The sequence below is a fragment of the Hylobates moloch genome, unplaced genomic scaffold (assembly GCF_009828535.3).
Source record: "Hylobates moloch isolate HMO894 unplaced genomic scaffold, HMol_V3 SCAFFOLD_2, whole genome shotgun sequence".
NCBI lineage: Eukaryota > Metazoa > Chordata > Mammalia > Primates > Hylobatidae > Hylobates > Hylobates moloch.
The window spans coordinates 49,206,847-49,232,343 of NW_026652277.1; the positions used below are offsets into that span (position 1 = coordinate 49,206,847).

Consider the following 25,497-nt stretch of genomic DNA (forward strand, 5'->3'; position numbering starts at 1 on the left):
GTGCGCGCCTGTAGTCCCAGCTACTCAGAAGGCTGAGGCAGGAGAATCGCTTGAACCCAGGAGGCGGAGGCTGCAGTGAGTTGAGATCATGCCACTGCACTCCAGCCTGGCTACAGAGCACTACTCCGTATTTAAAAAAAAAAAAAAAAAAAAAGGCAGGGGAGCGGAATTTATTCTTCCAGAAATTGGTGGGCTTTTTTAAAAAACAAGGAATTTGAGGTTGTTTATATTCTCTGTATTATAGTAATACTAACACAAGGGTTTTGTGTAGTTTACTTATTATTGTTATTGACCTATATAGCTTATTATTCGGCAAAAATTCATTGACATCTTTTATATGCCATGTTTGGAAATACTTTTTTTGCTCATTATGTTGCTTTTGAAATCAACAGTTTTAAGTTTAGGAACTTGAATAAAACTTTTATTTGAAATACTGGTAGCTTTTTAAAAGCATACTAAATTTTGAGGAATAATAAAATGCATATATATAAAGGATAACATTTTTCAGGAGCTAATTAAATTTTTGCAAAATTGTCTTAGATTTTATAGATTAAAAGTTAATTTTTAAGTGGCTGAGTCTTCAATAAAACAAATCTTTGGGAGAATTAAAGCTCCTTTATTTTTGATATACTAAAAGGCAGTGATCAGCTAAAATGGTTTTAACTAAATGCCTCATCTTCATTGACTATAATCGTTTATTCTTAAGTGGCCATTTTTCAATCTCATTATAGTTTTAATGTCTAGATTTCTGATGTGTAAGGATTCAGGTGTTCAATGGACAGTGGTAAAATTGTTGGCAATTCTCTAGCAATGCATATTTTGGCCTCACGTCTTAATTTTTTAATGTAGATGCTGTTGCATGAAAAAGCAGAGGCCCTGCAAGAAGAGGTAGAAGAGCTGCTAAGATTGCCTTCTGATTTCCCTGGTGCTGTGGCTTCTTCCACTGACAAAGCATGAAGCTATCTGATGAGCATTTTCACATATGAATTATTTATTGTACATGTGTTTTAGTAAAGATAACTTATACTTTATAAATGAAAAAATACATTTTAATTATACATTAAGAACTATGAATAATGTTTGAATATACCTCTTCCCACTAACAATTCATTCTTTGGAATACTTACACATTATTTATCTGCTAAACAGGCTACAGTGTCCACCACAAAATGAAATTCAACTTCATCAACATTGTGCTCAACCTTTGTATCCAGATCTTTCATTATTCTCTTACCCATTTCTTTCATCAAATTGGACTATTTGAAATCCCCAGAATTTTCCTTAGGATTTCCAAACCCTCCATTTCCTAACTGCTTTATGTTATTTCCAATGCCTGAAAATTATCTTTAAAATGCACTAATACTTCAAGGATTAACTAAAAAATGCTAAAATACTGTCTCCTCTATGACATTGTTCCAGGTTCATCCTCACCCCTACCCCATATCTGGGTGCTCTTTCCCTCCTATAAGCATCATAGACCCCACATTTATGCCCAGGTCCTTTTGCTGCCACTACTTTATAATCTGGATGTCCAAGTCCTCCATGTATGCATGCGACCAGCACCCACACACTTCACTGCACGAAGTAGGAATCTCAGTGAAGAATGAATACTACCCACAATTAACAATTGGAAGCTTTTCTTTTTTCTTTTTTTTTTTTTTTTTTTTGAGACGGAGTCTCGCTCTGTTGCCCAGGCTGGAGTGCAGTGGCGCAATCTTGGCTCACTGCAAGCTCCACCTCCCGGGTTCACGCCATTCTCCTGCCTCAGCCTCTCCGAGTAGCTGGGACTACAGGCGCCCGCCACCACGCCTGGCTAATTTTTTTGTATTTTTAGTAGAGACGGGGTTTCACCGTGGTCTCGATCTCCTGACCTCGTGATCCGCCCCCCTCGGCCTCCCAAAGTGCTGGGATTACAAGCGTGAGCCACCACGCCCGGCCGGAAGCTTTTCTTTAAACACAATTTAAATATTGCCTCTCCCTTTTCACAATCATAGCTCAAAGGTAGATGACACTAGTGCAAGAAAAAAAGTGTTAACTAGCAATATTTATGAGTACTGAACTTGTTTGATTAACGATCAACCCACCTGTCTAAGAAACATCCATTGGAAACTTTGCAAATAGATCCATAGTCTAAGTTATTTGTGCCTTAACATTTTAGGCCATTGTAATCTAGTAGTCATTTACCTAGAGTACTAGGTAAATACACAGAAAATATCTATGTGCCAGGAACTCTTGTAAGTGCTTTATATGAACTAACTAATTTAATACTGTCTTGGTAAATTTGTCCATTTTATTCCTTCCTAAGTGTTCCTTACACCTGTCCTTGATTTTATCTTTAGCATTACATTCCATCATCCTTGCCCCACTCCCATCCCTGCATTTCCTTACATAAGTCAAAGTACGGCATCCTAATGTCCTGGTAGAATCCTGGGCTTCGCTGCACATGTTCCATTTGTTGCAGCTACAAAGATTGTGAAACAGCAGCTGGCTAGCCTGCTGCTGTTTGGACCAGCCTCTGAGTTGCATTCACAATGGGCCATAGTCCAGTCTTGAGGATTTTTTTTAAGTCTAGAAACCCCAGGTTTACTAGTTTGCCCAATTAAGTGAAGCTCTGATTCTTTCTTTTTTTTTTTTTTTTTGAGATGATAGGGTCTTGCTCTGTCACCTAGTTCGAGGCTCACTTCTGGGCTCAAGTGATTCTCCCACCTCAGCCTCCCAGATAGCTGGGACTACAGGTGCGTGTCACCACCCAGCTAATTTTTGTAGAGAAGGAATTTTGCCATGTTGCCCATGCTGGTCTCGAACTCCTGGGCTCAAGTGATCTGCCCATCGGCCTCCCAAAGTGCTGGGATTACAGACGTGAGCCACTGTGCCAGGCCAAAGGTCTGATTCTTGCTAACCAATTTGTAAAAAACTGATTCATAATCTAAGATTAATTTATTAATTTAAGATTAGAGGTAAGGGGGCAGGGAGAAGGGTACCTTTACAGTAACTTGAATACCTGTATCTGCAGTTCAGGGCAATCTGCACACACACACACACACACACACACACACACACACACACACACACATTCTTCTATCAGTGTTTCTCCAGGTCAATCTCAATAAAAGATTGTATCAAGTGTAATAGTGGGTGATTAGCCCTAAAAGATATTAAAATGTAAAGAAACTGAAACAGTTTAGTTCTAGAGAAGTAGATAAGTGGGGAGGAACAAAGTGGGGAATAGAAATAGACCTAAATACGTTTAAGAATTTAATGTAATAGACTGGGCGCAGTGGCTCATGCCTATAATCCCAGCAATTTGGGAGGCCGACATGGAAAGATTGCCTGAGTTCAGTAGTTTGAGACCAGCCTGGGCAACATGGCAAAACCCTGTCTCTACTAAAAATACAAAAAATTAGCCTGGCGTGGTGGCACATGCCCGTAGTCCCAGCTACTCGGGAGACTGAGGCACGAGAATCACTTGAACCCAGGAGGCGGAGGAGGCGGTGAGCCGAGATCGCACCACTGCACTCCAGCCTGAGCGACAGAACAAGACTCCATCTCAAAAATAATAATAATAATAATAAACGTGGTTTTTCAGTTTTTAGTAATAGAAATGCAAGCATATGTAGCTTAAGCAAAAAGGGACATTTAGTGGCCATGCTCTCAAACAGTAGCCAGCAATAGAATTGGCCTTAGGGCAGCTAGAACCAGAGAATCCTAACACCATCCATACTCACCATGTCTTCTTTGTGGGGCAGCACCAGACTTGCTTCCTTATGGCTTCAAGATGAAAGCAAAAAGAGCTCTCTGCTGCCAACTCTAGTTAGAAAAATCCCCAGGAAGGGTTCTCATTAGTCCCTTGTGGGTCCATTTCCCACCCCTATGAGCAGGATATAGGGTTTAGGTTTGGGTTTTGGTTTTTCAGAAGACAGAGAAGTGGGTACAGCAGAGAAAACAGCTAATACAGATGACACTTCAAGTCACAGTGGAAAAGATGGATAACTCAGTGAATGGAATTGAGACAAATGGCTACCATGCCATTTAGAAAAATATTAAGCTTAGCATGGACAACATGGCAAGACTCCATCTCTACAAAAAATTTAAAAATTAGCTAGGCTTGGTGGCACATACTTGTGGTCCCAGCTCCTTAGGAGGCTGAGGTGGGAGGATCACTTGAGCCTGGGAGTATGAGGCTAGAGTGAGCTGAGATCACATGCTACTGCACTCTAGCCTGGGCAACAGAGCAAGACCCTCTCTCTCTCTCTTTTCTCTCTCTCTCTCTCCATATATATATTTAGCACTCTATCTATAATATATATTTTATATTATAAATATAAATATAGAAAGAGCTGATTTCTACCTATTGCTTTAAACCAAATTAAACTTTAGGCAAATCAGATTCAAATGTGGCATTTTTGAAGGTGTCATCTGACTATGCTGAAGCATCAAAGAATGTATCTGCAATTCCTTCTTATAAGGCTTCAAAACAGTAAAATGTCAGTAATTCCAGTGTGGTGTCAGGTTTTATTTTTTTTTTCTTTTTAGATTCTTTTCAAGCTAAAAGCCAGCTGGCCCATTTCTAAGATGATTAACTTCAAGATCTTTCTAATGTCCAAACCTCTTCTGCTTTGCATTATAAATTTAAACAACCACCCAAAAGAGGCTTTTCTGTTGGAGCACACCCATGTTTTGGTCAATTATGAGCCTTTTCAAACCTAGCCACCCTCTCCTCCAATCTCCACATTGGTATTTTTTCAGGAAGGACTAAGGTAAGGCCCTCCCTGACTTTATGCTTTCATTTGTGAGAGCCTTTCCACACAAGCATCACTGCAGCTTTTGAACCCCATCTCATTATGACAAGAAGTAACACCAAAAATATATAAGCGTTGTTATACTTGGTTTTATATAACAATTTCTAGTAATTTATAATCATGTTGACAAGTGGTTTTTTTTTTTTTTTTTGAGACAGGAGCACGGAGTTTCCCTCTTGTTGCCCAGGCTAGAGTGCAATGGCGCGATCATGGCTCACCGCAAACCTCCGCCTCCCAGGTTCAAGCCATTCTGCCTCAGCCTCCCTAGTAGGTGGGATTACAGGCATGCGCCACCACGCCCAGCTAATTTTGTATTTTTAGTAGAGATGGGGTTTCTCCATGTTGGTCAGGCTGGTCTCGAACTCCCGACCTCAGGTGATCCGTCTGCCATGGCCTTCCAAAGTGCTGGGATTACAGGCGTAAGCCACCGTGCCTGGCCTTATTTTCTTTTTTATGAGACAGAGTCTCGCTCTGTTGCCCAGGCTGGAGTGCAGTGGTGCAATCTCGGCTCACTGCAGCCTCCAACTCCCGGGTTCAAGCGATTCTCCTGCCTCAGCCTCCCCAGTCACTGGGACTACAGGCATGTGCCACCATGCCTGGCTAATTTTTGTATTTTTAGTAGAGACAGGGTTTCACCATGTTGTCTGGAATGGTCTCTAACTCCTCACCTCAGGTGATCCGCCCACTTCAGCCTCCCGAAGTGCTGGGATTACAGGCGTGAGCCACTGCACTCGGCCAGAAGTGTATATTTTCTTTTGTTACACTCAATGACAATAATAAGGGTGACAATAAACTACCATTTATTGAAGGTTTGCCAAGTGCCGGCACTATGCTGAACACTTTCATGCTTTGTCTAGATGATTCCTTGCAGCCATCCGAGATGCTCTTTTTTACCTCACATTACCAATGTGGAAAGTGTGGCTTGCCAGGATCACCCCATTATCAAGTGACAGAGCCTAGACTCAACCCTGATCACACTGATAATTCTGTTTCTGATTGTGTTCATTTGCAGCACAAGCTACTCTACATGTGTTTGGAAAGGAGTGGATCAAGATGGCAGACTGAGCATATGTGTTTGCCCTTCCTCTTGCCTAAAATCCCATGAAATGATTTAAAATAGAGATTTGGGCCAGGTGCAGTGGCTCACACCTGTAATCGCAGTACTTTGGGAGGCTGAAGTGGGTGGATCACTGGAGGTCAGGAGTTTGAGACCAGCCTGGCCAACACGGTGAAACCCTTTCTCTAATAAAAATACAAAAATTAGCTGGGTGTGGTAGTGGATGCCTGTAATCCCAGCCACTTGGGTGTCTGAGGCAGGAGAATCACTTGAACCCTGGAAGCAGAGGTTGAAGTGAGCCAAGATCACGCCATTGTACTCCAGCCTGGGCAACAGAGCAAAACTCCATCTCAAAATAAAAAATAAATAAATAAAATAGAGATTTGAAAATAGCCCAAGTATATAATAGCACAGAAAAACAGTGAAGACTGGCACTAACACATAGGGTCACAAAGATTAAAAAGCCAAATGGAGCATCCTAGGCCAGCAGGCTTTTCCTGCTCCCTCACTGTTGCAGAATAGTACACTCTAGTGGCATTTCCTACAAAGGTAAAACAGTATCCCACAGGATCCAGCAAGGAGTGAAAGATAGAAGATAATCCACACACCTACAAGAAAAGCTACTGGCTCATACCCTCAGCGTGTTACCACAATCTGGTAACAGAAAAAGCAGAAAACAAGGATTCTCACGTACTAAGTTGCTCAGAGAACCAAGAATGCCAAATGTTTATGAGTAAAGTCAACATCATAAAATAGAGACAGCAATTCAGCAAACAGAAGAATTACAATCTAAGGAGGCAATTAATAAGCAATGGATCAAGATTTTAGAAAACCATAATTAATATTTTAGGGTGGATGCCTAGATAGAAGGCAAAGGTCAAATTATCATATCAGAAGTTAATATTTTGATCAAAATAAAAAACTCAATAGCTGGCTGGGCACAGTGGCTCACATCTGTAATCCCAGCACTTTGGGAGGCAAAGGTGGGCAGATTGTTTGAGTCCAGGAGTTTGAGACCAGCCTGGCCAACATGGTGAAACCCCATCTCTACTAAAAATACAAAAAAAAAAATTAGCCAGGCATGATGGTGCATGCCTGTAATCCTAGCTACTCAGGTGGCTGAGACAGGAGAATCACTTAAACCCAGGAGGTGGAGGTTGCAGATAGCAGGAATAGTCAGACCTGGAGAGCCAATTAGTGATTTCCAAGTTTGAGTTGAAGAATTTTTCTGAGCTGCATAACCATAGAACAAAAAAATTGCTAACTATGAAAGAAAACAATGAAAGGCATGGAGGAGAGATTCAGACATCTGTATGTCTAAAAAGCATACCAGAGGAAGAGAACAAATAAATACAAGATAAATTTCCCTGGAGCTGATGAAAAACAGATTGAAAGGGCCCCACCAGGTCCTGACCAATACTTAGACACATGGCAATGAAAAACCAGAACGCTCAGGATAAAGCCTCTAGAGAGAAAAAAATAAGAACAGATTACAGTCCAAAGGAATGAGAATTCTATTAATACCTATTTATTGCTGTGCTGAAAGACAATAAAGCCATATCTTCAGAGGTATAGAGAAAAGACCCCAGTCGTCTATGCCCATCCTAGTGTAGAGATAAAATAAACACCTTGAGACATGCAGGAAATTACAGAATTAAACATTCTCTCTAAGACTTCAGGCTTTTTGTGAGAGAGAATTAAACTAATATATTTAAGCCATTTAAATTTTGGGGGGGGCACAATAGTTTATCCTTTTTTCAAAGGATGTAACCTATTAGACCCCTGTGGCTTATTCTTCATTGACTGTAGATGTCAACACAGAGAGAGCTATTTTAGCACAATTCAGAAAGATCAGATTCAAAGGAAAATATCTAATTGGTGACTTCACCTTTCATACCTAACCTGGAATAGGAATACATCAGTCTCTTAGAAAGGTTCTGGTGTTAGTTTTGTATCTCTGAAGCAGTCTTCACTCTCTAAATACAATGGAAAATGTCCAGGTTGAAGCAAGGTCAAGAGATAAATTATTACTTCTCTTCTACTTTTAAAACATGTAGGTAGGTGTGAAGATCACAAGAAATGCAATATTGACAAGCAACAATGATTTTTTAATGTTCCTCTTGTGAAAATGTAGGATCTATCAGGATATTATATGATGGATTCACTCAAATGTTCCTGAAAGACATTAATACATATGAAAAAGGACAGTGGGTTAAAGCTGTATTGCACCAGACTAAATAAAATGAGTGGATAGTTTTCTGAGAGCCATACCCTCCAGACAGCTGGAATAATCACACCAAAATATTGGGCAATTGTTTTCTGCCACCGACTGCACCCCAACAAAGGACTCTGCACTGCATAGTAGGGAGGTATGATCTGCCTTCCCCACTGAGTTGGTGGCTTTGAGCTCTCTGTTGTCCCTTATGATTATGCTTAGAATGTTCTAAAGCAAACTTGGAGGAGAAAACTGGTATGATGAATTAGTGGGCTTCATTTCCTTCATTTTTCACTGTTAAAATAGTCCTTCGATCCTTGTCTTCAGAAGCTATGGAAGTGGTATGTGGCCACTTGAAGTACTTCTTGAAGATGTGATAAATGTCTTTCAAGAGAACTACAGGTAGGCAATATATAACAATTTTGCTATTCAGAATAGGTATTATTCTGGAGGAAATAACCGGATTTTGCTTTAACTGAACCACATGTATTAAATGATCAAACTCCCCACCAAAACGAGGTATCTGCACATCGATGGCAGCAAAGTTTTCATCTAAGGTCTGTGCTCAAACGAGTGACCTAGCAGCACAAGTGAATACACTGGTAGACTCTGGTGTTTAAAATTCAGTACATTGCCTGGGCACGGTGGCTCACGCCTGTAATCCCAACACTTTAGAAGGCCAAGGCTGGAGGATCGCTTGAGGCCAGGAGTTCAAGATCAGCCTGGGCAACATAGTGAGACCCCCTTCTCTACAAAATATAAGAGAATTAGCTGGGTGTGCTGTTGCACACCTGCAGTCCCTGCTACTCATGAGGCTGAGGCAGGAGGATTGCTTGAGCCCAGGAGCTCGATGTTGCAGTGGGCTGTGATTGCACCACTGAACTCCAGCCTAGACAATAAAGTGAGACCCTGTCTCCAGAAATAAAATAAAATAGAAAGCTGTACATTTTGCATTTGAGTGTGTGTTTGGTTTCTTCTAAATATTTTAAATAACCTGTTTTGGCTGTTTTAGAATTTGAATTCAAATCTGTAAGATACCTGATGTAGTAGGCAGTAGAATGGCCAACCATAGAAGTTCAACTCCTAATTCCTGGAATGTATAAACATGTTCTGTTACAGGGCAAGAGGAAATTAGAATTGTAGATGGAATTAAGTTTGCTAGTCAGCTGACCTTGAGATGAAGAGATTGACCTGAATCATCTGAGTGGGCCCAATGTAATCACAAAGGTTCTTATAAGAGAAAGCAAGAGACAGGTGAGTTAGTCAGAGTGACCTGATCTGAGGAAGATGCAGCCAGCCAGATGGAAAGGGCCTCAAGCCAAGGAATGCAGGAGGCCTCCAGCAGCTGGAAAAGGCAAGGAAGCGGCTTCTCCTCTAGGGTTTCCAAGAAGGAACACAGACCTCCTGACCCTTGTTGTTGGCCTAGAAATACCTTTTTCAGACTTCTGACCTCCAGAACTGTAAGGTAAATAAAGCTGTGTTGTTTTAAGCCACTACATTTGTGGTAATTTGTTACAGCAGTAACAGAAAACCAATATACCTGGAAATAACTCCTCAGCATACTAGGGTTCTGTGGAACACAAATGGAAAACCACCATTCTGGAAGATTCCTTCTGGATCTTAGCACATGAGTAATCTAAGTTAAATACCCATGACAGGATTATTTTATATTCCTGAAAACTACATAGAAATTAACTGTGGCCGGGCGTGGTGGCTCACAGCTGTAATCCCAACACTTTGGGAGCCCGAGGCGGGCAGATCACAAGGTCAGGAGTTCGAGACCAGCCTGGGCAATATAGTGAAACCCCATCTCTACTAAAAAATACAAAAAATTAACTGGGCGTGATGGCAGGCGCCTGTAATCCCAGTGAATAGGAGGCTGAGGCAGGAGAATGGCTTGAACCTGGGAGGCAGAGGTTGCAGTGACCCAAGATCATGCCACTGCACTCCAGCCTGGGCGACACAGCGAGACTCCATCTCAAAAAAAAAAAAAAAGAAGAAGAAGTTTACTGTGATGGATACCTAACATTTTTATTGATTGCACTTTTCTCCAGTGAAAAGATTTTATTTATAGTATTAGTATTACTTATTTATAGTATTACAACAGTTTAAGTAAAATGTAAAAGTCTTATCCTTAGTTGATTAAAACAGAACAACAAAGGTCCAGTTAACATAGATAACCAGAAGTTTGAATCGCTAACTGCAGAGGAGTTTTTATGAGCCATCTAGTTAGTCTCTAACACTTTCCCAAACCTTTCTTCTCTTTTTAAAATGGGAAGAAAGGATACTATCATAAGAAAGAGATATGCATAAAGTTATGAAAATGTAGGCTAACAGCAATGAGAGTGTAAAGAACTAGCTATTATAATGCCAAATGCTAAACATTTTTCCTTTGTGGTAAAATATAATATTACTGTATGATCACAAATAAAATTGGAAAAAAATCCATAGGCAATAGACTACTTACTCTATACAAAGTGCAGCAACACTAGTTTGATTTTGCATAAATTTGTAAGCATTTTGAGAGTTGTAATAAAAGTTTATTGTCCACCCTAGAAATGATGAAGGAATTCAACATCATTTTACTGAAATTTGTCAAAGCTTTTGAAAACTCATTTAAAATATTTAAGTGCATTTTACTGAATAGTTTCAATATACTAGCCTGATACTGGTAGAAGGCAGGAGGTGGAATACTTAGTCCTTATTTCTTTTAGGAGCAGCGAAATTTTGTTAACCATGGTAACAAAATGAGATGTAGAGTATGCAAGATAAATGTTCTAGGCACCAGAGTGAGCAAAGTGGGAGGCAGAGTCTGGGAAGGAACTGTGGTAGAAGGGGACCATGAACTAGATGCTAAAAGGACGGGAGAATTGGGGATGTCAGAGAGAAGGCATTTGGGGGAGCAAGAGCACAGGTACCCTTCCAGCTGAGGTGTACAAAGAAGAGGCTATGAGCTGCACCATCTGTATACTGGAGCTATTAAGGCAGTAACGAGAAACCAAATGAGCAGCAGCACGTGGCTTGTGCTAAGCCAGCACTACTTTCTCATCTGGTCTCCCTTGTGATCAATGGAAGCCATGTGTGAAACGCCTGACAGAGGTGTGCACATGCCACTGCAATATGGGCAGAGCCATCTGGAGGTCAAGTTCATAATAACCTTGGTCTTGTTAGCTCCATGGTCTGTCTGTCTAAACTAATCCCTGCTCCCTATGACAAAAAGAAAATGTATCTGACCATTGTCAAAGACAAAGTCAGACACTAGTAAAGTACTAAAATAGACATTATTCTGTCATAACCACTGCAATAGGGAAGAGATCCAGTGTGAACTGAGCTTACTTTGATTGTGCAGAGGTGACTGGGCGTTTTACAGGGAGAATGAGGGAGTAGGATGGGGGACCCAGACCGAGCTTAAGCAGGGACTGGGTTTGTTCATTGGTGCTTATGTGGAAGAAAAGCAGATTTCCCCTCACATCTTTATGACAGGAGATAGTGCTGCTAGTTAGAGCGCAGTGGTCACCCCGCTGGGAGATGTGGTAAGGACAGCAGAGTTATTTCCCTGAATTTTTGCATTTCAAAAAGATGGCCAGCAGGCGCAGTGGCTCACACCAGTAATCCCACCACGTTGGGAGGTCTGGGCAGCTGGATCACTGGAGATCAGGAATTTGAGATCAGCCTGGCCAACATGGTAAAACCCCGACTCTACTAAAAATACAAAAATTAGCCAGATATGGCGGCAGGAGCCTTGTAATCCCAGCTACCCAGGAGTCTGAGGCAGGAGAATCGCTTCAACCATCTCAAAAAAAAAGGGGGATGGCCCTCAGGTTCTTGAGGAGAGTTCTGGATGGTGGAAATCAACATCACAAAGAGAGAGAGAAAGCGTCTACACTTGCAAACTTTCTAAAGGTACTGCTCTAAGGCAGGCAGGTGATGGGGCCTATCTGTCTATTACCAGGTTTGGGCTGGAACAAACAGCAATTCTCCAGCAGCCTTGAGCATTCCCAGGCAGGCACTTTAAGGGGAGTGAGGGGTCATCCTAGGGGTTCAGCCTTAACTGTTAGAGACTATATTACTGGTGGTTCGAGTCTTTTAGTAGGGAAGAGAGAGTGTGGATGAAATCATTTCTTCTGAGAGTCTGTAGTTTTTATAGGCCAAAGTTGAGGCCTCATCAAAAAGAGGGCTCAGAGGAGTCTTTCTAAAGTTTGAGCCAGGCATGGTGGCTCATGTCTATAATCCCAGCACGTTGGGAGGGTGAGGTGGCAGGATCACTTGAGCTCAGGAGATTCAGGCTGCAGTGAGATATGATCATGCCGTTGCACTCCAGCCTGGCAACAGACTGAGGCCCTGTATCTATTTTTAAAACATAAAGTAATAAATAAAGTTTGGTCAAGAAGAGAGTTTTTGTCACCCTCCAATATTTGTTCAAAATGCTCCACTTAGCTCGTTTTTAAAAATACCATCACTAAGCTTGACATTTGGTTGTTATAAAACCTGGGTCTTTGTCTTTAGCTTAATTTTAGTTCTTGGGTTTTTCTCAGTATGATCACAAGGGAGTAGAAAGAGGGTTTTAACATAAGTTATTTCAGCCCTTTGCATAGCTCTTAAGTTCATCATTCAAGACTCCTGCTGCGGGAGGAAGCCTTTAGAAACTGGAATGACCTTGAAAAGCTTCTTCCACCTATCGCTTGGGCCTGAGCAGGTGCAATTCAAAATGACCTCAAGGGGGGAGTTGAGCTTTTATAGGCAACAGGCTGCACTTTAGTTGTCCCAGCCTGTGCAGACATACTAAATCAAAATTAACTGTTAATGATGGTGGTGTCGGTACCACTCTGCTGGGGAAACTAAAAGGCAGAGAAACGAGGCTCTAACAGCTGTCAGTAATTGGGTCACTGCCTTCCCCTGAGCCCTGGCTGCCTACACTTTTGCCAGCACCTACTATCATTAGTGGCCCTGCTGCCAAAAAGACTTGCCTTTGCCAAGATGTTGGGCTGGATGAACACGTGTTCTTTCAGGAGAAGCCGAAAGTCCTTGAGAGAAGCACAAAAGTGGGACATGAGTCCAAACACAGAAAAATGTGAGAATGGTCTGATGCCTCACTAAATAGTACCGTGGGCGGAACACACTAACAGTGGCTGCATCCGCACTTCTGTTACTGTGGGCAGAGTGAACGGCAGGTGGAGGCTGGCTTTCCTACAAGTTTCATGTGTCCTTTCTTGTTGTCTTTTCCTGAAAAATGAGCAGACACTGTCAAAACTTCTTTATTATCAATTCAGCAATGAGAAAAAGTCTTTCCCATTATTTATTCCAAATGCGTAATTGGCATGTTACTGATTCATAATAGCGAGTGGTTTCATCCATAAATAATGATCAATTGAGTTCCTGTGTCTGATACAGACCACTAAGCAGATTAAGATCAGAGAAAGCCACTCAAGAGTTCGCTTTTCCTTAGTGAACGTCAATGATCTGTTGAATGAGAAGCTTAAATCCCACCCTTGGTAACAGATGTCCTGGCTGGTCTCTGCTAGAATTGCAGATAAATTGTTCCACAGGTAATTCAAGTGGCTTGGAAGGAAATGAGTTCCACTCCTTATCCCTGGGAACACTTGCCACATCTATACTGTGAATTAAGAAGCTTCAGAGTGTTATTGGGGTGTTTTATTTAAGCACCTCAGTTTGGTGTTACTTACAAACCAATATAAGTTAGTAGTTACATGTATGCGACTGTGGAGGGCAGTAGAGTTCTCTCAGAGTAAAAGCTCTTCTTGCTTTTCAGGCAGTAACCATCAAAGTGGTAATTCAAGGAAACCCGGAAGTGAACTGCTGGGCTTGCTGTCTGGGGGTAGGCAGTGTTTCCTGCATGGTGGAGTACTCCAAAAGGGGCAATTGTGGAGCTACATCACTGGTGACCACAGAAAAAGAAATGGGATGGCTGTTTATTTGTTCTCAGAACCATCCCCTGCTCTTTTCTTCTCAGAATTGTAGGGGCCAGAGCCTGAACATTTCCATTTCCCAGTCTTTCTTGTCGACCTGGTGCTCAGTTAGGTTTAGTCTGTGGAAACCCACTTGGAGCTCCAGAGCTGGTATTGTGAAAGATGTCAGAGTCAAAATGGAGTCACTGATATTAAGAAAACCCTGACAATAGAGCCAGGGAAGGCCATGAAGAGAGGGTTTTCATGCTCGTATGCCTGATCACGAAAAAGACTCTACAACAAAACACAACTTTGTACATAAAATACTTCTGCAAGGACTTCTGCCCAGCAACTGCCAGTCCAACCTTGGACTGGTGCCACCATTATTATTGATCTTCATAGCCAAGGATAATTATTTCAAAACAATCACATAATCCTCATTTTTTCCTTTGAAAACCTTTGTCTTCCTTCACCTCCCTAAATATGCACATAGTTTACTACGGTATGTGCATTCCTATTGCAATGTTCTATTCCCAAATAAACATCTTTTCTTTTAGAGAGCCTCTCTCTGTTATTTAGGTTGACAATATAAAGATTATTTTAAGCTGAAGACATTTGAGATTCAACAGATACAGAAAGGAGCCCTCTCAGAGCTTCCTTTCTCTGACAAAAAGCAGAAACTTCTAAATGAGGGTGCCATAAATTTCCTCTTTGAAGCAGATTTCCTCCCATGAGAGAGACCAAGAGTTAACCTACAATAAATCCCCTCTTCAGTGTGGTTTCATGGCCAGAAAGAAGACAGACTACTTACAAACAAACATTATTACAAACTTTCTTGTCTCCTGTTTTTTTTTTTTTCCCTAAAAACCTATTTGTCTTTCCTAAAGAAATCTATTTGCTCTTTCATAAGGAGACTTTTCTCCTTTCTCCCTTCACCTATGAAGTTAGGAATGTAAGTCCCAAATTCTAACTACCACACCACACCCAGTGACTCCTCACTGAGCACTCATGTGTGCATTGCACACACAAACTCTCTTTTCTCCTGTGACTCTGTCTTTTGTCTGTTAAATTCACAGGCCCTGAGCTACTGAACATAAGATAGTAAAGGAAAAGTTTTTCCTTCTCAATAGGCCAGTGGGAGGCACTGGCAGGAGATCTGGCAGCATCTCCGACTGCGTCTCCTCTAAGGTCCCAGCTTTTTTGAGGCAGCCCCTCTGCAGCCTCAGCTCCTTGGGCAGGCTCCAAAGTGGCTAACTCCCACCAATGGTGGTGGTCTGGCTCCTGGCTTCCCAACACCACCTTTTCTTTTGTTCTTTCTAGTCCTATGGGTAGTAGCAGCCTCTTGCTGTTGCTAATATCTGGCTTGCCTCTTTGTCCTTTGTTTGACTTTTCAATTCTCTCAACACTTTTGTATTTGGTTCCCTATATCAAATTCCCTCAACAAAATTATCTGAGATGGGCTCTGTTTTCCAAACAGGACACTCTCTGATAAAAGAGGTAGGCATGGCTTGGTCTTCCTCATCACCATCAGGGCCTTTCCAGTGCCAGTCTTCCTTAAATTCTTTATAGGAACAGGAAATTGGTTAGTGTTTGGGGGATATAGAGAAGAAAATCTTTTTCCTTCTATCCTCCTAGCTTTAATGGCTAGGCCCGCAAATCAAACTGATAAAGGCAGACGAACAAGAAAGAAAAAAGAGTTTAACTTATATATGTACAAATGAGAGAAAATGTGACTCAAGGAGGTAGCCAGATGCTTGACGCTTATACACAGACTAAGCTACACAAATAAAAGGGGCTTTGGGCTTCTGAGCAGAGGAAGCAAGTTATGGGAAGGGGAGGGGGGAAATGCAAGGTAAAGAAGACTTGTCCTGTTATGCAGATAATACTCTCTAGGGGTGGGGGTGGGCTGGAGGGGATAAGACTTGTCTCCCTGGAGTAGCTCTGTCCTTGGTACAGAGACTTCTTTACAGATGGAAGTGTCCTTCAAAAATATAAACTTTTTTACAAAAAAAATTTACTTACTTTGTGGTATGGTTTGGATTTTTGTCCCCTCCCAAATCTCATGTTGAATTGGAGGAAGGACCTGGTGGGAGGTGATTGGATCATGGGGGCAGATTTCCCCCTTGCTGGTCTTGTGATAGTGAGTGAGTTCTCAGGAGACCTGATTGTTTAAAAGTGATGTGGCACCTCCCTCCTTCCTCTGCCACCATGTGAAGAAGGTGCCTGCTTCCCTTTCCGACATGATGGTACATTTCTTGTGGCCTCCCAGTCATGCTTCCTGCTAAGCCTGCAGAACTGTGAGTCAATTAAACCTCTTTTCTTTATAAATTATCCAGCCTCGGGTAGTTCTTTATAGCAGTGTGAGAACAGACTAACACAGAAAATTGGTACCAGGAGTAATGCACTGCTATAAAGATACCTGAAAATGTAGAAACAATGCCAGAACTGGGTAATGGGCAGAGGTTGGCACAGTTTGGAGGGCTCAGAAGAAGACAGGAAGCTATGGGAAAGTTTGGAACTTCCTAGAGACTTGTTGAATGGCTTTTGACAGAAATGCTGATGGTGATATGGACAATGTAGTCCAGGCTGAGGTGGTCTCAAATGGAGATGAGGAACTCATTGAAAACTGAAGTAAAGGTCACTCTTGCTATGCTTTAGCAAAAAGTCTGGTGGCATTTTGCCCCTGCCTTGGAGATTTATGGAACTTTGAACTTAAGAAAGATGATTTAGGGTATCTGGCACGAGAAATTTTTAAGCAGCAAAGCATTCAAGATATGACCTGGCTGTTTGTAAAAGTGTACGTTCATATGCACGAAAAAAGAGATTATCTGAAACTGGAAGCAGAGCATGAAAGTTTGGAAAATTTGCAGCCCAGCCATGTGGTAGCCAGCCATTTTCTGGGGAGAAATTCCAATCTATTGTAGAAATTTTGATAAGTAAAGAGGAGCCAAATTTTAATAGCCAGGACACTGGAGAAAATGTCTCCAGGGCATTTCAGAGACCTCCATGGCAGCCCCTCCCATCACAGACCTGGATGCCTAGTAGGAAAAAACGGTTTAGTGGGCCAGGCCCAGGACGTGCTGCTCTGTGCAGCCTCAGGACATGGCACCCTGCATCCCAGCTGCTCCAGCTCCAACTGTGGCTAAAAGGGGCCAAAGTACAGCTCTGGACATGGCTTCAGAGGGTGCAAGCCCCAAGCCTTGGCAGCTTCCATGTTGTATTGGCCTATGGGTGCACAGGTTTTGGGAATTGAGTTTTGGGAATCTCCATCTAGATTTCAGAGGATGTATGGAAATGCTTGGATGTCCAGGGCAGATGTCTACTGCAGGTGGGGGGTGCCCTCCTGGAGAACCTCTTCTAGGGCAGTGCAGAGGAGAAATGTGGTGTTGGAGCCCCCATACAGAGTCACCACTAGGGCACTGCCTAGTGGAGCTGTGAGAAGAGGGCCACTGTCCTCCAGACTCCAGAACGGTAGATCTACTGACAGTTTGCACCTTATGCCTGGAAAAACCACAGGCACTAAACTTCAGCCGTGAAAGCAGCCATGTGGGCTGTACCATGCAAAGCCACAGAGGCAGGGCTGTCCAAGGCCTTGGGAGCCCACCTCTTGCATCAGTATGACCTGGATGTGAGACATGGAGTCAAAGGAGATTATTTTGGAGCTGTAAGATCTAATGACTGCCCTGCTGGGTTTCGGACTTGCATGGGGTCTGTAGCCCATTTGTTTTGGCTAATTTCTCCCATTTGGAATGGGAGCATTTACCCAATCCCCATACCCCCAATGTATCTTGGAAGTAACTGTTTGATTTTACAGGCTCATAGATGGAAGGGACTTACCTTGTCTCAGGTAAGACTTTGGACCGTGGACTTTTGAGTTAATGCTGAAATGAGTAAAGAACGGGGGACTGTTGAGAACAGATAATTGTATTTTGCAATGTGAAAAGGACATGAGATTTCAGAGGGGACAGGGACAGAATGATATGGTTTGGATTTGTGTTCCCACCCAAATATCATGTCAAATTGGAGGAGGAGCCTGGTGGGAGGTGACTGGATCTTGGCAGCAGACTTCCCCCTTGCTCTTCTCATGATAGTGAGTGAGTTCTCATGAAATCTGATGGTTTAAAAAGTGTGGGGCACTTCCATCCCACTCTTCTGCTGTCATTTAAGATGTGCCTTGCTTCCCCTTTGCCTTCTGCCATGATTGGAAGACTCCTTAGTCCTCCCCAGCCATGTGGAACTGAGTCAATTAAACCTCTGTTCTTTATAAATTACCCAGTCTCAGGTAGTTTTTTACAGCAGTGCGAAAACAGACTAATACAATTTGTTTTCAGGCAGTCATCAGGAGATAAAGAGCTTTTCCTGTATCTGCTGGCTCTTAATTGCCTTTAGCTCAAAATAATTTATAAGCCAAAAAGGCATATTTTGGGGTGAGATATTCTGGTATCCTTTAAGGACAATGGGAACTGGAGAAACAGTTGTTGGCCAGCAAAGGGAGGAACAATACAGCTGTTTGGCCACGGTGTGTTTCCATAAATACGAGCAAGAAATGATACAGAGAAGGGAAAGATGAAGTCCAGAGATCTAAGGGGGAAGAAACGGGCCTAGCTTCCAGAATCTGAACACTGCAGAAAACATTTCTCTCATTTTACTGTGGAAACCAGAAGGGCATCAATTTAAGACACAGGTAGATTACAGTTTGGTTCCTGTTTGAAGTTGTTTCATGACACCCATACTTTCTATTGAGGGTTTGCTGTGTGCTACAGAGGATATAAAGGTGAATCTAATAGGATACAGTCCTAACGAAACATGCAGCTTAGCAGCAGAGATAAGGCATCCTCACAAATAACTGTATCAAAAGTGTTAAGAAGAGGAATTGAAGAGGAGAGGTAGGAACATAGTGCTGAGGGAGATTAGAAGAGGATGTTAAAGGCGTGTGCTTCCACCTCCACCTCACTGACCCATTCGGAAAAAAGGACAGCATGGGTGTCAGAGGCATTCGAATCAGAGTGACTTTATCTTGAATAGGGGCTGGACAAAATAAGGCTGAGACATACTATGCTGCATTCCAGTAGGTCAGGCATTCTTAATCACAGGATGAGATAGGAGGTTGGCAGAAGATACAGGTCACACAGACCTTGCTGATAAAACAGGTTGTGGTAAAGAAGCCAGCTAAAATCCACCAAAACCAAGATGATGACGAAAGTTACCTCTAGTCATCCTTACTGCTCACTTTATGCTAATTACAATGTATCACCATGCTAAAAGGCACTCCCACCAGTGCCATGACAGTTTACAAATGCCATGGAAACATCAGGAAGTTACCCCATATGGTCTAAAAAGGCGAGGAACCCTCAGTTCCAGGAATTGCCCACCTCTTTCTCAGAAAACTCACGAATAATCCACCCCTGTTTGGCATAAAATCAAGAAATACCTGTAAGTATACTCAGTTGAGCAGCCCCTGCCACTGCTCTGCCTATGGGGTAGCCATTCTTTTATTCTTTCACTTTCTTAAAAAACTTGCTTTCACTTTACCATATGGACCTGACCTGAATTCTTTCTTGCATGAGGTCCAAGAACGCTCTCTTAGGGTCTAGACTGGGACCCCTTTCCAGTAACATGAGGAACCTGTGAGTGCTGCGTGCCAGTGGCATACTAAGTTCTGCTAGAGAAAAAATTATTTGATGATCCTTATTAAACACAGTGACAGGGCTCAGGACATGCCACTCCAAAATATGACTGCCAGAGTCCAGAATATGCCACCCCAAAATAGGCCTCTTTGGCATAAGGTTTATTTTGAGCTGGTTATTTTGAGAAACTGCAGACACAGGAGAAGTTCTGGAAAGTTACCCTTTTGTGTAAGAGAAATTTGCAGCTATAAAGGCAGTCTTCATTTTTAAGTGTGTCTCCCTCCCTGCACCAGAAAGAGAAGGAAGACTAAATCTCTAGAGATGCTTAATCAATAAAGAAGGAAGGCATCAACTTAAATCTGTATAACAAATGTACCTTTGTTTAAGATGCTTTTTCTGGCCATCTTCTCTTAGCTGGCCATTCTCTCCATCCTTATTTCTTTGTTTCAGAGAATAATGCTTTTCAAGCCTGAGGTTTTAAAATCTTTCTTTGAGATCTATTCTAGAGATTTACTTATTTCTCTGGGTTATCTCCCATGTTACAGGGGGTACACATGTTATTAAACTTCCATTTGTTTCTCTCTTGTTAATCTGTCTTTTGTTATAGAGCTCATGAAGGTTGGAGGAGGGCATTATTTTTCCTCCCGTACATAAAGACAGGCAAAAAATGCCCTCAGGATTTGTTCTTTTCACCCCCTCAAGCTGAGAACTAAACTGACATAAGAGGGATCAACAGGAAAAAAGCATACGAAAAATTTAGTACGGTTTTACATGGCACAGGGGACTTCATAAGGAAATGAAGACCCAAAGACGCTGCTAGAGATGAACACTTATATAAAGAATTAAACAAAGAGTAGTAAATTGTGAAAATGTGATGCAGCAAAGGGTATTGGGTAGTATAGTGGCTAGGAACATAAGGATTAGTCTATGGTTTATTCAGATTCTCCTCAGCCTCAACTTCCCATCCTTGATGATAAGAATGATACTTTCCCTCTGGAATAGGCAGAATATCCCTCATGTGGGAATTTCATCTCCTGCTTTTAGGAAACAGAAGGAAGGTCAGAGTTATCTTCTTGCATCTGCTGTTTTTTGAGTGCCTCTAACTCAAAATACTCAATATGCCAGAACATGTTCTGGGGTGGCAGGTTCTTAACCCCTTCATAAGGCAGACTTTATTCAGGACCATTCAGATACGTATAGGGACCACTGTGATGGGATTTTTCAGTAGGGGAGAAAGATTGGTCTCAACTCCAAATATACCATGGGCAAGTGGGAATTTAGAACCAAGGAGCAGAAAACAGGTCAGTGGATGGAAAATTATTAAAAGGAAACATGCAGGGTAAGGGGGGTTCTGGCTAAACCAGCCCAACAGGATTCTTGCCGAAGGCAGACCAGGGTAATCAGACATCATCTGGGGGTGTTACAGAACCAAACTGGGGTTGCCTGGCACAGCAAAGCCAATCACTGAAATTAGTAGAATGGTGTAGAGGAGAAAAAGTGGTATCTTCTCCTCACTTGTCACAAACACAGCTGACACCACTATAGCAAAAAATAGGCCAGGCATGATGGCTCATGACTGCAATCCTAGCACTTTGGGAGGCTGAGGTGGGTGAATCACTTGAGCCCAGGAATTTGAATTCAGCCTAGGCAATATGGCAAGACCCTGTAAGAAAGAAGGAAGAAAGGAGAAGAGAAGAGAGGAGAGAGAGGGGAGTGGAAGGCAAGGGAGGGGAGGGGATGGAAGGAGAGGAAAAGGGGAAGGAAAGGAGAAGGAAAAGGAAATGAACCTGGAAAGGATTTTCTGAACTTCCCCTGAAGCAGATCAGAACACCTCATATGAGAGGTGTCCTCCGTACACCAAGAGAAATGAAACATCCTTATTTTCAAAGACACAGAGACACAGAGAAGAATTAATAAGCAAGACTTGCTGTTTCCCCTAGTTTACTACCATTAGATCATACTCTTTGCCCTATTATATTTCTCCAAGACTATCCACTCTTCAGCAAACCTAGCATAAAAATATTCAGGTTTACTCTATTTCTTTGGGTCTTCATTTCCTTGTGAAGGCTCCTCTGTCATGTAAAACTTATATTTAATAAATTTGGATGCTTTTGTCTTGTTAATCTGCCTTTTGTTACAGGGACTCCCAGCCAATGAACCTAAAATGAGGGGAAGGAAAGATATTTTTCCTCCTTCACAGTGCTAAGGTTGAAAAACCCTGGCCTAGGCAATTAGGAAAGTGAGTATGTTTCTGCTGCTTTGCCAAAAAGGAAAACTGTATCCTTGACATTTGCTGAATTACCTTTTATCCCTCATTATCTAGCACGAATTCAGTTTATTAACTAACCCCAGAGTGTGTGTAAGGGTGAATAAGAAACTTAATTCTTCCTGTTGAAAACAAGGAAAGAGACCCACCTCTCTACTTCACCCCCTCTTTTTTTTAAGAATTTCTTTCTCAGCCCTTTTCAAATGTATGTAAATCTTTTAAATAGCTAAGTAAGCCTCTTTCCAGGCTCATGATTCAAGAATGTTTTCTCAAAGACCTGGGAGTCATTTCTTTGAAATGTACCCATCAAGGAAAATAACACCCTATCTTCCCAGTCTCCTGGGAGGAGGTGGACTAACTTTGGCTATCATCTGACTCCAATTCACAAATCACCTGCCTAATGTGATGGGTTATGTCCAGCTAGCTGTATGTCAGTGGATTTCTTTCTGTCTTTGCAATCTTTTTGGCAGATTGTCTGAGCTGTGCATCACATTCTGGTTTAATGCTTATTTAATCATAACACTGTTTTCTTTCTCCTCTTTGTAGAGAAGATTTCTGAAATGGGAGTTTTTTGTGTTTTTTTTTTTGTTTTTTTTTTTACTTATATTGCCCAAACAAATGCCATTTTACTTACAGTAGTTAAAGTGCAAGGTCTGTCAGAGATGTGGACACACAAGTTTCTTCATGGTTTCATGATAGGCTATTTGACCAAATTATATTACTTTTTCTTTTTCTTTTTCATTTAACAGATGAGGAAACTGAACACAAAGTTATTCTTATTTTCTTATTTCATCTTGATTGGTTTAAGATCAAGTCCTCTGTTGTTTAAATGTTCTTAGAAAGCTATTATATTATATAAATGTTCTTAGAGAGCTATTATATATGAGATAAGATGTATATATATAAATGAACATATATATAAATGTTCTTAGAAAGCTATTATATAGTAGCTCAGAAAGCTACTACATGTATTATAATTTGGTTAACCAAATTATATATAATTATATATAATAGACCAAATTATATATAATTATATATAATAGACCAAATTATATATAATAGACCAAATTATAATAGATATTAGTATTATTTTCAAATAAATTGTATGTGATCTTAAAATCACCTTTGTTTCAAAAAAAGCGGCAACTGAAGAATGATGAGGTTCATAAGAATGGAAAGGAGAGCTTTATTTTTCATAAAGGGTTGCAGCCTGCAAGTGGCCATTTTGACAGGCTGGGAAGCATAATCTCCCATTAGAAGCCAGAAACAAGCACTTCAAAAATGAGAAGAATAAGGCAGGAATTTATGCTGAAGTGGGTGGCTAAATATACATATTCAATAAGCTATAGGAGGAGTCATGAATATTTATAAAATGAGAAATGCATGTGCAATTGACCTTCGTGCCTCTTGTCACACCAAGTGTCAGGTTCCAGCCTATGCTGAGGTCCAAGGGGAGTGGGTGGATGGGTGGCAGATAGCTGAAAGAACACTTGGGGGGCCGTGGGCAGGTGGAATATGGTTTTATTCAGCAGCTCTCGTACACTGTTCCTTTGTCTCAGTTGTCTGTTCCAGCTGCATCCCTTCTCGGCAGCCAGCTCTGCAGCTCTTGTCACTCCCACACTTATAGCTGCATTCCCTGACACACTTGCTGGTTTCTGGCTCCCCTCATGTCCATCTGCAAGATAGTTGACTCTCCCTACAGGGTTAGGAGCTTCACTCTCTCTGAGTGTGTGACTCACGTACAGTGTCTGCAGGGTAGTTATAGCTTTTAAAAACAATAGTGGCTTTAAGCCAAGTATGAGCTTACACACACACGTTATACAACAAGTGGAGTTGTGCGCCTGTGCTCCAAACTTGCTGAGTCATGCTGGCCTGCATGTCTGCCTAGGCCTATTCTTGACCAAAGCACATTCATTTACCTTACACCTCTGCATGAGACCCATGTTCAAAAATGGTGGCTTTAGCATGATCCCAGGGTTAAGTTTTCGGGTCTCTGATGTCAAAAGATGAAACGGGCCAGGTGTGTTGGCTCAAACCTGTAGTCCCAGCACTTTGGGAGGCCAAGACGGGCAGATCACTTAAGCCTAGGAATTAAGACCAGCCTGGGCAACATGGCAAAACCCCATTTCTACAAAAAATACAAAAATTAGCTGGGGAGACTGCAGTGAGCTGTGATCATGCCACTATACTCTAGCCTGGGAAACAGAGTGAGTGAAACTGTCTCGAAACAACAACAACAAAAGCAAAAAACAAAATGTGAAGCCAAGGACATGAAAACCCTCACTGCACATCCTCCTTAGGCTGGCAAGAACCACCCCGTGGTGGAAGCCAACTTCTGGTGCCATGTTTTCTCACCAGGTCCCTGTGACAAGGAAGTGGCAGTGACAGCCATGACACAGAAGCATCTACCTTGAAGCTTCAGAGCAGGGACTGCACAACAGCTGCCAGGGCCAAGCCTGCCATCTCCTATGATAAGAGTACTTTTGAAGAAACCTGTCCACACTATTTACAATTGTTGATTCTGGATAACTCTTGAGTGTGTCTCAAACCCAAAGCCACATTGACACCCAAAATACAGAAACTGATTAATCGAGAAGCATGAAATTATACACTCAGTTTTAAAGAAGCAAAAATTGTGAAAAAGTTCAACGACTCCAAAAGTGTATTGTTGATTACTTGTAAAACATGCCACAGAACAGTGAAACATCATGGTAAGAGTAGAAGCTTTCTATTAGCATTGAAGAGCAATCCTACTACTCCTCAAGTAAACTCAGCCTGAAGACACCAAAGAGAAGGACTGCAAACCCAAATCATGAGATGTCTGGTTCCAAAGGCAAGAGCCCGGTATTGATTTTCAGAACACCTACATCTGGAGAGTCAGTATTTTCTTGCTCCTCAAAGAATGTGAGCAAAACAAAGAAACATTTCTCAATGAAATGTTGGCTCCCTCCCAGATTGGGGAAATGTTTTTCTGCATAATTCCAGGTTTTTCTTGTAAAAAAATGTTCCTTAGTCAGAATGAATCCCACAAGAATCCAAAGGTAGACTTCAGAAATTTCTTATCTTCTGTGAAGGGTGGACTTTGACAATAAGAAATGCCTGATGTTAGTCAGTTCTGAAACTAAAGTTAGTGAAACAACTTTTTAAACTTTTACTTATTTTTTGAATACGTGGAAACTTGATCTGAGTAAAAAACAACAACAAAAAAGAACCAGCCCATGGTTGGTGATCTCTTATCATGAAGGAATGCTGGTTGGTTGGTTTGTGGAAGCTGCAAAAGGGAGGGGAAGTGTCAGGGTGTTGGTTAAATGAAGGGTGGAATGAGTCTTTCCAAAGGGCTGGTTTCTGTTTAATCCTTAGGGAAAAAAGTCTAATGGTGGTTAGTGAGGGAGGGGGTATAATGAGGCGTGATATTGTTTGGCTGTGCCTCCCCACCAAATCTCAGCTTGAATTGTATCTCCCAGAATGCCCAGGTGTTGTGGGAGGGACCCGGGGGGAGGTAATCGAATGATGGGGGCCAGTCTTTCCCATGCTTTGTATTCTTGTGATAGTGAATAAGTCTCACAAGATCTGATGGGTTTATCAGGGGTTCTGCTTTAGCTTCTTCTTTTTTTTTTTTTTTTTTTT

The 25,497-nt window shown here is 41.8% G+C and overlaps 1 protein-coding gene and 1 pseudogene across 5 annotated transcripts in view; both read left to right on the top strand.

Annotated features, from left to right (window-relative positions):
- The window catches only part of HELQ (helicase, POLQ like), a 54,353-nt gene extending 47,432 nt beyond the window's left edge, over window positions 1-6,921 (top strand). For 3 of the 5 annotated variants that reach the window (XM_032148070.2, XM_032148121.2, XM_032148175.2), the window contains one exon: window positions 850-4,626. In XM_032148070.2, coding sequence (XP_032003961.1) covers window positions 850-957 — 108 coding nt within the window. In that variant the 3' untranslated portion in view covers window positions 958-4,626. Of the gene's footprint in view, window positions 1-849 lie in introns of all 5 variants that reach the window. The other 2 variants (XM_032148024.2, XM_058433259.1) reach the window with 1 other exon arrangement.
- Window positions 6,922-18,783: 11,862 nt separating this feature from the next.
- LOC116476497 (UPF0711 protein C18orf21-like) lies at window positions 18,784-24,956 on the top strand (annotated as a pseudogene).
- Window positions 24,957-25,497: the final 541 nt, after the last annotated feature.